The sequence below is a fragment of the Sipha flava genome, unplaced genomic scaffold (genome assembly GCF_003268045.1).
Source record: "Sipha flava isolate LNK unplaced genomic scaffold, YSA_version1 263_pilon_pilon, whole genome shotgun sequence".
In the NCBI taxonomy this organism is placed as follows: domain Eukaryota; kingdom Metazoa; phylum Arthropoda; class Insecta; order Hemiptera; family Aphididae; genus Sipha; species Sipha flava.
Window position 1 is genome coordinate 96,607 of NW_020272925.1, and position 13,291 is coordinate 109,897.

The 13,291-nt window shown below is 24.4% G+C and overlaps 2 protein-coding genes across 3 annotated transcripts; one reads left to right on the forward strand and one right to left on the reverse strand.

Annotated features, from left to right (window-relative positions):
- Window positions 1–1,159: 1,159 nt before the first annotated feature.
- Window positions 1,160–11,999, forward strand: LOC112685040 (V-type proton ATPase subunit C). 2 transcript variants are annotated; one of them, XM_025556799.1, is made up of 9 exons: window positions 1,160–1,214; window positions 1,840–1,900; window positions 4,335–4,624; window positions 9,535–9,820; window positions 9,879–10,040; window positions 11,190–11,283; window positions 11,351–11,448; window positions 11,507–11,648; window positions 11,706–11,999. In XM_025556799.1, the coding sequence occupies exons 1-9, from the start codon at window positions 1,175–1,177 to the stop codon at window positions 11,799–11,801; spliced, it is 1,269 nt and encodes a 422-aa protein (XP_025412584.1). In that variant the 5' UTR covers window positions 1,160–1,174; the 3' UTR covers window positions 11,802–11,999. The 2 variants fall into 2 exon arrangements, with proteins under 2 accessions (XP_025412584.1, XP_025412585.1); XM_025556800.1 differs by lacking the exons at window positions 1,160–1,214; window positions 1,840–1,900 and adding an exon at window positions 4,053–4,154.
- On the reverse strand, window positions 2,433–3,681 carry LOC112685041 (deoxyhypusine hydroxylase). The gene is made up of 3 exons (XM_025556801.1): window positions 3,224–3,681; window positions 2,827–3,135; window positions 2,433–2,758 (listed from the first exon to the last, which is right to left on the reverse strand). The coding sequence occupies exons 1-3, from the start codon at window positions 3,501–3,503 to the stop codon at window positions 2,448–2,450; spliced, it is 900 nt and encodes a 299-aa protein (XP_025412586.1). The 5' UTR covers window positions 3,504–3,681; the 3' UTR covers window positions 2,433–2,447.
- Window positions 12,000–13,291: the final 1,292 nt, after the last annotated feature.

The window sequence follows — 13,291 nt, forward strand, 5'->3', positions numbered from 1 at the left end:
TCCTAATGCGGTATAAATAATAAATAACAAAAATTTGAAAAAAAAAAGACCATGGGGGATCCACTACCCACTCGCTTTTCCCTCCTGAGGACGCTCATGTTAAATTAATGTAATTTGTATGCATTTATACTCTAAGAATTTACCAAATATGCTCAAAAACATAAACTACCTATGCATTTTAGCTTAAAAAAAAAAAAAACACTAAAATATGTAGAGTAAAATTTATTTTACCTTAAATATTAAAAATTAACTATAATTTATATTTTATAAGTTTTTATTTTTATATTTTTTTTAATTAGGTGTATATTAATTTACAACAAGAGCGTTTCGTTAGGTTAGATTAGAACACAAGCGTAACTTTCAAATCACAGATAGATTTTAAAAAGAATTACACAAAAGTCGATTCTAAGTGGATCTGGTATTAGATTAAAAAAAAAAAAAGAAAACACAAATATTAAGGATTCATCCGATTTAAATATTACCAAAAATTTTATTTGTAAATTTTGAGTTTGAATGAAAGAAAATATTTAAGTCACCCCCCTTAGAAGAAAGTTTAAATACGGCCCAGCTACAGACTAGAAATATTTATTTTTAAAATAAAATATACTTATCTGTATGTCGTTAAATTAATATTGTTATGGACTTTGAAACTTTTCCTCCGGCCCCGGAAATGACTTAGAACGGCTTGGAATATAAATCGATGACACAATCAAGTCTAAAATGTCATCTAAATGCTATAATTGCCATATACCAGTAGCTACAACTTAAAAATACGATAAAATTCTTTCAGAAGGGCTATGTAAACGATATTTGGTGTTCAACATAACCACACCTCCCCATGTTGCGTTTATTACAGTCCTCATAGATAATGTACAAATGTGTACGACATTTTAAAACTAATAGTAACGAACTAATGAATAATAGTGGTTGCTGTAGTACAATTTTTGCGGTCAAACAAAGCTATCAGTGGCTATACTTGAACTTAAATTCGGTTTGATTACCCGCAATGCGGAAAGAGTGACAGCGCCGCGTAAGTGGTATCGATCGAACGATTAATTAATTATTAACTATTATATATTATTGTTTAATATTTCTAGACTTTTGAGCGCCGGTCCACAACAATAGTAAAGGCGCGGCAACGAAAATGTTCGGGCGGCCCGCAAATTAAATTTTCATGAATATTGTAGCCCTCGTATACCTGCTTGAGCATATAGGTATATTGATTGTTATTTGTAAAATCGTTACGAATGCTACTAAAAAGTATTAACGTTTTTTTTCTCTGTTGTTATTTTCACTATTGCAATACTATCATGACTTTTCGAAGACATATTAATTACTATTTAAAGTATCAAACGTATTGTAATTAATTCCAATATATTTCATGTAGGTATTAATTAGTCTATACATTGATTATTTTAATGTACATAGGTTATGTATACATGTAACTGATTTCTATTTCTGAAATTAATTATATAGTATTGAATCATTTTCAACTATTGCCTTCAGACTAAATGATTTTCTTTCTATTATGATAACAGAGATGTTTTTATTTAATTAACTCATTAATAAATCATAATGGTAATTTTTAATTTATTAGAAAAAATTTAAAAATATTTATTATTCTAACAATGTGTACACTTTTGAATCTTAGAAGTACTAGTTATTGATTTAAAATTACATTTTACATTTATTAAATTGTTAAATAATACTTTTGGAAGGTCTCATTTATCAACTAATTTGCATTGAAAATATTCATAAATAAATTATAGAAGATTTAGTAAATGTGAAAAATAAATCCTAAAATTTACCTTCTATTAATTAAGTTTACCTTAATTATAGAGATGCTGATCACCATTTACAGTTGCTTTACAAGTCTCATAATAATGATGAATAAAAAACGGTATGTCATATTCAATATCAATAAAATAGTTTTGTTGCAATTTAGTTATAATGATAATGTATTTTAATTTCAAATATCAACTTCAATTTTTAAATCCAATGATTGGATTTTATAAAATAAATCTCCAAGGCAATGCTTGAAGTAGGCAGAATATGTATTGTGAAACAGGGATCAATATAAAGGACAACTATTGAGGAAAAACTTATCAATGACCACTAGGAAGATTAAACTAATGAGATTGTGAAAAAAAGAAACTTTATGTGTATTGTTTTGAGGTATGGTCTTAATGATGGAAAATCAAAGAAGGCAGTTGATAAATGGAATTTCAATTTTAGTTGTTTTTATAATATTGATTGAATAACCAGTCATATAATTTCTGTCAATTTTTTCTATACATACTTAGTTAACTGATTACATTATTGAAAATTTTATACAATTATTCATAAACATAATATTTATACACAATAATTACCAATAGCAATGTATACTTTATTAAAAATGTAAAATAATAACATCATATATTTAAATACATTCATAAATTAAAAACCTATGAAGTAACTTTTTCAAGAGTGTCAGCATACTGAAAATCAGAACAGTTTTCATAATCACACATATCTAATGCTACTTCACAACTTTCTTTGACAACTACTTTTTGGTCATTTAGATATTTTTTTAATATATCATAGCAGTCATCAGTTGCAATTGCACCTAATGCTTCAGCACATTCATGTCGGACCATATCATTTTGAGATTCATCTGTTAATGATTCTTTTAAATATGGTACACTAAGAGGCGATTGTAATTGTCCCAAAACAAATGCAATTTCATGTTTAAATAATGCACTTCCACGGGATAATGCTATAATAAAATATCAAGTATCTATAAGGTATTTACATTTATATAAATACATTAACAATATTACAAACCTTTAGAAAGTATAACAATACTTTCAGGCGATGCAATATCTCGCAGTGAAAACATTGCTTTGTATCTATTAAAAAGGTTTTCGTTGTCATCATTAAGAATTCTTTCAAGTTCTTCTAAACTTTTTATTTCTGAAGGAGGAGCAGGATCAACAGATCCATAAATATTTTCAATATTTGCTTCACTTTTTGAAAGCAAAAGCCTTCCTAAAGCTAATTGACATGTTTCAGCTAACTCTACAACAGGATCATTTCTATATTCTTCTAAAATTGGTACAACATCTTTTTTACCGATTGCTCCAAGTGCTTCAGCTAAAAATATATTTACATGTAAACATTAGATTGAAAACTTATTATTTTCTAACAAACAAAATAAAAACTATTTATTATTTCAAAATACCAGCTTCATGACGAACCATAGGCTCTTGTTTGACATCTTTAAGTACTTCGATTAAATATGGAATAGCATATTCATCTCTCATTTGTCCTAAGCAATATGCCAACTCGTGCTTCAACAAAACCGATTTGTCGGTAAAACATTTAGAAATATTTTCAATAGCCAGATTACCACCAAGGTTTTTTAAAGTAAACAATGCACGGAAACGTTCTTTCATTGGCAATTTTGCGTTTGCCAAAACTGTACCTATACTGTTGATGGTTTTTTTGGAGGCTGCCACCATAATGATAAGAAAATGTATGTACTGTATATGAAAGAAATGTAATTATTCTACTCAGTTTAATTCACCAATAATTAATCAAAACAATAGGAATATTAAAGAAATTAACAGTTAAGTTGAAAATTATGTGTACCAAGTATTAAGTAATAAGTGTGTGTAATGTACAGGAGAAGATTTGCGGCGTAAGTGATATTGCTATTGATATATTGAAACGACAAATTAAGTTATACTATCAACCACGTTGATGTCTTGTCAACAAAATGGAATTTCCCTTTATCGAAAACTAAACGCGATCGCCATGTTGGTAATATTCGTTTATTGATTGAATTTCACACTTTCTCACGTATATAATTATGTAGGTATATAAAACATATTTACAAACGTTATTGGGGCAAATTATATTTGAATTAGGACTACGAATTTTTAATTTATTATCCATAACTTTCGGTGTTAATACTCGTTCCAACAAATTTTTATCTATCTTTTAAAAATTAACTTTTGGGTGTGTCCGTCTCATATCAGTTCAGATGATATCGAAAACAAATGATCATACTGTTAACAAGGTCTCTTTCGGTTAAGGCGTGTTCCAGTCCAGAAAGTGGCAATTTTAATTAATAAAATTTTAATATTTAAAGTTGTTTTTTTCGCTTAAAAGTAAGTATGAATGATTGATTTCAATATCCTTTACCTATTACTTTTAATCTCGTTGTTTTTACCTGAGTTATGAATTATTCCATCTTATAGTCTCAAAATTGGCCCTGCCCTTTTTGTTGCTACTCTATTCTATGAATTGCCTTATTTAATGTTAATATTATTAATTTTTTTATAACTTAGCAAGATGTCGGAATACTGGTTGATATCTGCTCCTGGGGATAAGACTTGCCAACAGACATGGGAAACCCTTAACAATGTAACCAGCAAGCAAAATAGTTTGTCTATCAATTACAAATTTCATATACCCGATCTGAAAGTGGGTACATTGGATCAATTAGTTGGGCTATCTGATGATTTGGGAAAGTTGGATAGCTTTGTTGATCAGGTCACCCATAAAGTGGCATCTTACTTGGGTGAGGTACTGGAAGATCAGCGAGACAAACTGCAAGAGAACTTAATGGCCAATAATGGTATGTATTATCTTGAATGGTTTTTTTTCAACCCATTGAATAACAATGACGAAAATCCAATGTAGCTCAAGTGACTTGTCTCTGTAGTGTACTTACCTGTCCTACTTACTTTTTTGAAATATTATTTATATCCTTGATTTTTATTGGTCATTTTAGTTAAGTTTTTCCTATACCCTTGCATCCATGTGTCAATTTAAACATATATTTAACTTTTACAATAATTTTATCTTTTATTAACTATGGAAAAACATTATAAGCTAAAAAGGCCAAAAAAAAAAAAAAAAAATAAATAAATAAAAATAAAAATATATATATAAATAAATACTTAAATAAAAATATGCACTTTATTAGAAATTTTGTTTCTATTACTTTAATGGAAGCTACATTTATTGACAATGTGGTATAAGTACATTTTATTTTTAACGATATGTCAAATGAAGAACTAATGCATCCTATATGTGGTTGCGTGTGTGCGTGTTCACAGTTTATTTTTCCTATATTGTGATCATATTAGATGTACATTTTTAGAGCACAATACTAAAATAATAGTAAATATTCAAATAATTCTGTTTTCTAAATTATTTTATTAGATAAATGATCAATTTTTGGAATATTATTGTTAATACAACTTTTCTTTTGTTAGAATAATTTTTTCATTTATTACAATTACACCAAAGTGTTTGCTTGATTTCTTAAATTTCCATTATGGGTTAACTATATTTTAATTCTTATTTGAATATGTAATTTATAAGTTGTTTTATTAAGAGAGAGATATTAATTAATATCTTAAATTATAGATTATAATTATCTATTGAAAAGTTATAACACATTTATATACATTTTTTATTATATATTAGTTGATTAAAAATTTTAATTCAATTTGATTTTACAAAACTAATAATTTATTATTTTAGCATCAAACTTTATTACAATTCATTGGTGAAATAGTATTTTATCCAAATGACTGTCATTGATATCACTGAGCACGGCTATTTTAAAAAATTAGATTTATGAAATTGAATAGTTCATACATTACTACAGTTAGTGACTAAAAATTACTATTATGAATACACTAGGTATTTTATTAAACGTTAAATGTTGGATAGAAATGTTGCTTAGTTTAGAATCTTATAACCTTAACTTCTTAATTTTCTGTTTAACAATCATGTATTAAATATGATCCTAGTGAGTAATCCTAGATAGAAATTAAGAGATGGCCCATTTATATTATAATAAATTGGTCTACTCATAGTGCCATGTAGCCATTAAGTTAGTGAGATAGGCCTATGACTTTTTTTCTGTTGGCGATTGCAAAAAGTAAAAGCTTTGTTATGGGTTTGTTGTGTGTGGCGTTGGACACAGCATTGTCTTGAGAGTCGTGGGCCGTGTGCTGGGAAGAGCCCGCCTTGAGCTATTCAAAGTCCAGATGGCCGACAGGCGTGTGTCTAACGTCCCAAGGTAAGCGGCTGCTTTTAGTAGGATGCTTCATGCAGTGTTGGCTTGTGGTTTCATTTTTCAAATTGTAGTTTCTTTATTGTTTTTGAATGTATTTCTACTGAAGTTAGCATTGTTACATTTTATATTTGATTATTGTGTACAATAAGCATACACTATTAGTTAACTTAATTTAAAAGCTCTGCTCAATTTGTCTAGTTTGTTTAATGACAATTAATTAAACCTACAGTTTGGATGTAATTATTAACTATTATAACTATTTAAATAAATTTGCTTAAAAATATAAGCAATATTAAAAGAATAAATAGTTTTTAAAAATGTACAACATATATTTAATTATTGTTTAAAATAAAATCTATTCAATACATTGCTTTAAATAAGTGTTTAAGGAAGTATTATAATTTTAAAATATATTATACTTAATATTATGATTTTAACAAATTAATACTTTGTATTGGTTCTTTATAATTTCTGAAATTTAACACAGTATTTATTTTGTGCTCTCGATTTGGTACGTGTATTCATATACACGTGTACATGTAGTCCATTCTTTAAATAATACAATTTATTAATACCCGTCTATTTAATTACACATGTTTTAGAAGTTCGTATACACGTGTATAAAGAATGAATATATTCTTGTATTACAATTATACGTGTATGTAAGGTCTAGAAGTTTTCATAATATTTATTTTAAGAATTTATAATATCGTAATGTATTTTTGACGTAGGTACATTATAAAATGTTCATGGTTTTTTTTATTGAGTTATTGTCTTTGGTTATCGTACGAAATTGGCATTTACAGATATAGGTGAACTCGTGCGGCATGACGGTCAACATTTTAAATTAATACTTAAACTTTTAAATGTTTTGGTTTTGCCATATTTTTCAAAAAATTAGTTTTGTTTTACATGTTGATTGTTCTTAAATTAATTTATTCAAATTTTGATATGATGATGAAATTAAATTAAGTGGATATCGAAATTTTAATTATTTTAAGTAAAATTAAATAACCATTATTACTATAAAATAAATGTTAAATATATTATATGCCAATTATTTGTATATATATAAAAAAAAAAAAAAAAAATAAATAAAATTGTAGTATTATGTATTGGTTTTTCTTAAAAGAAAATAGAGAGAGTCACGTGCCCCTGTGATATCTAAACAGGGTGTATGGACTTTAAATACACGTCACACGGATACATGTTAATTTAATTCACGGGTATCGGGTTCATGGACTCTAAATACACTTGTACACGTGTATTTTAATTACACGAACTTTGACATCGTTTCCATAAAAACATGTATTTTCTTGTATAAAGATATACGTGAAATAGAGACTCCTAAATGATTTACATTTTTATTATTAAAACTAATAAGAATAATTTTCAATCATAATTTTAAAAATTAATAAATAAAAATAATTTATTTATATTTAAATTATTATCTGCAAAGAAATATTTATATTGTGTGTTTCAAATGTATGTTGTAGCAGCTGAAATTCATGTAAATTTATTATTGAGATAATTATTTTTGGTGTAATATTTTTGTATTTCTAATAATATATGAGAAAAACTAATATTTATTTGTATTTTTAAATTTTCAAAGTAGTTAATTAAATATGTGCTAAATATGTTTAAAATTAACTGATGTGTATAATTTTTAACATATATTTATTCAATAATATATATGTATAAGTTTACAAGTTATTCATTTAAACCAATCACTAAAATATTGAATATAAAATTATTATTTAACCTATATAAAAATAAGACTTTTAGGCTTATTTTGTTCATTTTATTAATATTAAAAAAATATCCAATCCAAATATCTTAAACAATCTGCATTTATTATATATTGTAATCAAAATTTAATTGGAATATTTTTTGTTTTTAGAACAATTTGAAATAGTTTGATTTTATTCTTATAACATATTTGGTAGTATATATAATATTTGTTACATTCAATCTGAAACTAAAATTATTTAAGTTGTGATATTTATTAAAATACATCTTTAATTTTTTTTATTTTTTAATAAGTAAATGTCACTTTAAAATTTGTTGTTATTGTTTTCCACAAAAGGTTGATGAAAACCTTTGTAAAACAGTAATTTATAAATTACTGTTAAATTACTGTTAATTTATAAATTACTGTTATAAATTAAATTTGGTTATTAATTTATGGCCTAGTATATTTACTGATTTAGTACATAATTTTAATGAACTAGTGTCATTTTGTGATTCCCATATATTACTTAATAATTCTGAAAAAAGCAATTTGAAAATCGGAGTTATTTATTAGTATTTTAAGAATAGATTAATATATTCTGAAACTTATACAAATTATTTTTGTGCAAAACTATGATAACAAATTTTGGTGTAATGTGGTACTTATAATACAATTTTGTTTTTTAAAATAAAATGTAATAATTCTTGAGATGTATTTATAACTGCGTTTAAGTTAATTAATTTTCAAATTTATATTTTTTTAAATAAGCAGCTTTATTGCTACAATCTCTTAGTAGGAGTCTACATCATATTTTAATATGCACCACAATAGGCTTTTGCACATAATTGTTTGTATTTCACAAAGGTTTGTTTTTAAAATATATTTTGACACTTATTTTTTTGCCTTGTTTTAATTATAAGTAAATATAGTTGTTTAATTTAATTTAAATTGTGTTTTATTAAAAATATTGTTATTCAAATTCCTTTTTAATATAATAAATAATATCCATTGCTGTTCATAGCATTTATATAATTTATATTATTATATAATATTTTATTAAATGGTAATATCATGTCAATTTTCTGAGAGCCATAGTAATATTTTTAAGATTAAATATTTTTATATGTATAAATAATATAGTTAACATTTTGTTTAAAAAAATTAAATTAAAAATTTAACTGTATAATATAAAACATTGTAACACTTTGGTGTATCTGAATCAGGGCATGGAACAGTTTTTTTTGCATTAATTTTGAACTTACTGTCCATTTATAATTTTAAATCTAATTTTATAAAAATTAAAATTAAATCATAATTATTCAACATTTAACTGTTGAAAGTTTCATATTTTTAATCATTAGAAATTTATGATTTAATTCAAATACTTAGTTGTTCATCAATTGCCAAAATATTGTTTAATTTAAATGAAGATTAAATTATCACTGTGTGTTGATTTATAATTTAATTATAATTATATTTTTAGAAATATATATGTATATACGCTAAATAAATTAGTTAATATATGTAAAATTGTTTGTTAAAATATTGTAATTTGACATTATTAAAAGATTAAATGATAATCAAAACGCTACATTGTTTTAATTTTTTTTTTTCATTGTTACGATTTGTGTCTGTTTCATGCTCTGCATCAGTTGATTATTGTTTACTAAATAATGTATAGTGAATATCACTTACAGTTGAGTACAAATTATCATTGTTTTAGGAGACCTCGCCGTCTACTTAACTCATTTCCAGTGGGACATGGCAAAGTATCCAATTAAGCAGTCGTTGCGTAATATAGCTGACATAATTAGTAAACAGGTAGGCCAAATCGATGCTGATCTTAAAACAAAATCGTCGGTGTACAATAATCTTAAGAGCAGCTTACAAAACATGGAAAAAAAACAGACTGGTAGTTTGTTAACCAGAAACTTGGCTGATTTAGTACGCAAAGAACATTTTATACAAGATTCTGAGTACCTTACCACATTGCTTGTTGTAGTACCCAAGTAATTCTGTGAATTTTAATTATTTTTAATTAATTTAATTTACTACTTTTTTTTTTAGGTCAGGATTTTCTGATTGGAATCAAAATTATGAGAAATTGACCGATATGATAGTGCCTCGTTCTAGCCAATTAGTTAGCCAAGACAATGATTATGGTTTGTTTACAGTTACATTATTCAAGAAAGTTGCTGAAGAATTTAAGCACCATGCAAGGGAAAAAAAGTATGATATTTTTAATATATTAATTAATAGTAGTTGTACCTATACATTGATTATTTTAAGAAAAACATTTTAAAACAGAATATATAACTGTTTTTTAAATTATTTTTACCATAAAATTGTATAATTTAACAATATATAAATATTTTCTTACATATTTCACAATGAAAATTATTTTTGAGTTGATGTTACTTGGAACATCTTTAACATTCTAAGAAAAATAGTATTTTTAATAAAATTATAACATATATATATATATATATTAATTTTTATATAATTTCATATTAATATTTTGAAAGCAAGACAAATTAAAATTTTTTTATTTTAAATTACTATTGTTAGTTTGAGCATTTTAAGTAATAATTTTGGAGAACAAAAATGTAATTTTTTGGTTAACCAAAGTATTTTCAACACTATAATTATCATTTATACTTAAATATAGTGTATTCTTGATTATTAACGGTTTTATGCAGTTTGAACCATGTACATATGTATATACAAAAGAAAAAATGTTTCTTTGCATAATATATATATATATATATATATATATATACATCATTATGGTTAAGTTAATTGAAGAAATGTCCATTGCAAGTTAAAAAAAAGTGTTTTTAAATTAAAAGACAACAACTTGTTAAATTTTGTCAAAAAATAAATAGTATAAATATACGTCGTATTATATGAATTTTGAAATAAAAATAAAAGTAGTTTAATTTCCATTAAATATTATATAAAATCACAAGATTTAATTTTTTTAATAATACTATTACTTAATTTTTATTTCAATTTTGAAATTGTAAGAATTTAGCGGATTATTTTTGAAGTTCGCTTATTTGTGGATGCTACCCCACTCTATTCCATGTATAATCGAGTGTACAATGTAATTTCTCAGTCAGAAATTAGTATTTAATATATAAATAGAGATTTTAACCAACTAATATTAATCAACATTTTGATAAAGTTATGTTTGTTAAAATGTTGTATATACTAATTTGTTATTATTTCAAATTACATTATTTTATATAATTTGATATAAATTGGAAAAAAATTATTTTAATTTTTAGAGATTACTTTTAAAATTAAACTTATATATTGATAAAACAAATGTTTTATGGAATGTTGATTTGATTAATTTTTTTTTTTTTATAAAAGATTTATTGTACGTGAATTTACTTACAATGAGGTTGAACTCGCTGCTGGGAAAAATGAAATCTCTAAGTTAGTAACAGACAAGAAAAAGCAATTTGTAAGTAATTTTTTATAAATTCAAAAAAAAAGATTTACTGAGCTGTAATTATTTGTCATATTTAAAGGGTCCTTTGGTACGATGGTTAAAAGTCAATTTTAGTGAATGCTTCTGTGCTTGGATACATGTGAAAGCTCTTCGTGTATTTGTTGAATCTGTGTTACGGTAAGATTTAGTATGAAGATGTCTTTAACACTATAATTTTTATTTTTTATTTTATTAGATATGGCCTACCTGTAAATTTTCAAGCCATGTTATTGCATCCGAATAAAAAAAATACTAAACGGCTGAGAGATGTTCTGCATCAATTATATGGTCATTTGGATAGTAGTGCTCAACAAGGTGGCGCATCCGGTGCACATGATGTATGTTGAAAAAAAAAAATGTTTTTGGGTATTGTTCTAATATATTATTTATTTTAGAGTGTGGATATACCTGGACTTGGGTTTGGTCAAGCTGAATACTTCCCATATGTTTATTACAAAATTAATATAGATATGGTTGATTCAAAAGCGTAAAATTTAGTTATGAATCAAAATCACCCCATCGTTTTATGTTTTAATATAATTTTTTTTTTTTTTTAATTTGCACAACATTGAAATAACCATATAATTGAATCATTTTGCTGGTGGAATTTTCCATCCATTTGCTATCATTATTATATATTAGCCTATACATTCCTTTTACCATGCTATTAAACTTTTAATTATTGTTTTTGAAAGCAATATTTTCTACACATGTTTTAATACCGTTATGTTGTTGATTGTTTTTGAGTTGTTGGAAAATAATATTTTATTTTATTGAATTAAAAAAAAAAAAAATATTATTTATTTTAATAAGTATAAATAGGTTGATAGAACTTAAATATTTTAATTATTATACCTAAAAAATAAATATAATTTGGAATTGTATTGTAAATACTCCATTTATGATCCTTTAGAAATTGTAGATGTTACTCTGATATTTTTTGAAGATTGTACACTCTTTTTAACTTAAAATTATATTTAGAATAAGATATATTGAGGGCTTCAGAGGCATAATTGACCGAATGAGTTATTATCTGATTTTATTTAGAATTTATTAAAACTTAACCAGATAATTTGTTTTTATCCATTAAAAATTTAAAGAAATAAACAAAAATGTACGTTTTATGTACATTATATATACAATTAATTATGTGTTTTATGTGTTTATAATTGATTAAACTGTTGATATTTTTGGATATTATATTTAGAATTAAAAAAAATTGAGTAACCATCTGAATATATAAATGATTATGATTGTTAAATATTTAAAAGTAAGATTTTAATAATTTTTCAGATTTCTATACATGTATTATTTTTAGAAATCTAGAAATATTTACCAGTATTGTGTTTTCTGCAGTTTTATATTTTATACAAAATTTATCTCTAAGTATATATTACCATTGAATATAATTATTAATGTTAGTTCATCACATTACTTCGCACATAACATTTAAACATATTAATTTTATTATTTATTAGTGTTTATAAGTTAAAACCTTAACCAAACTTGATTTGTAAAATTAGATATTTATATAATTGTTTTGAAATTTTCATAATTTATCGAATGATTATTTTGAGTTAATCATAATTTAAAAACGGCGAGTCTGCTTCTGAATCCTTCTTGTGTTATTATTGAGTGCAAGTGATTGTTTTTATTATTATTATATTTATATAATAATGACAATTTTGTAAATTTTAATATTTAGTTTTGGGTTCATTAAACAATAATATGTTACAAAAACATTCCTACTAGTTACAACTTATTAGTAGAGTACTTAAATAATCAAGTATACTAACATGTGTACATCATGATAAATTGTTTTTGTTGAATTGTGTATAATAAAAATATATTAAAAAAAACTTTTTTAAGATGGATGAAGTTAATATTATTATTGGGTTATTTGTTTGGTAAAAGTTTAGCATGCTCACTTTTACAACTGTCAATTAGTATTTCACATGTTACAATTATAAGTAATAAAATG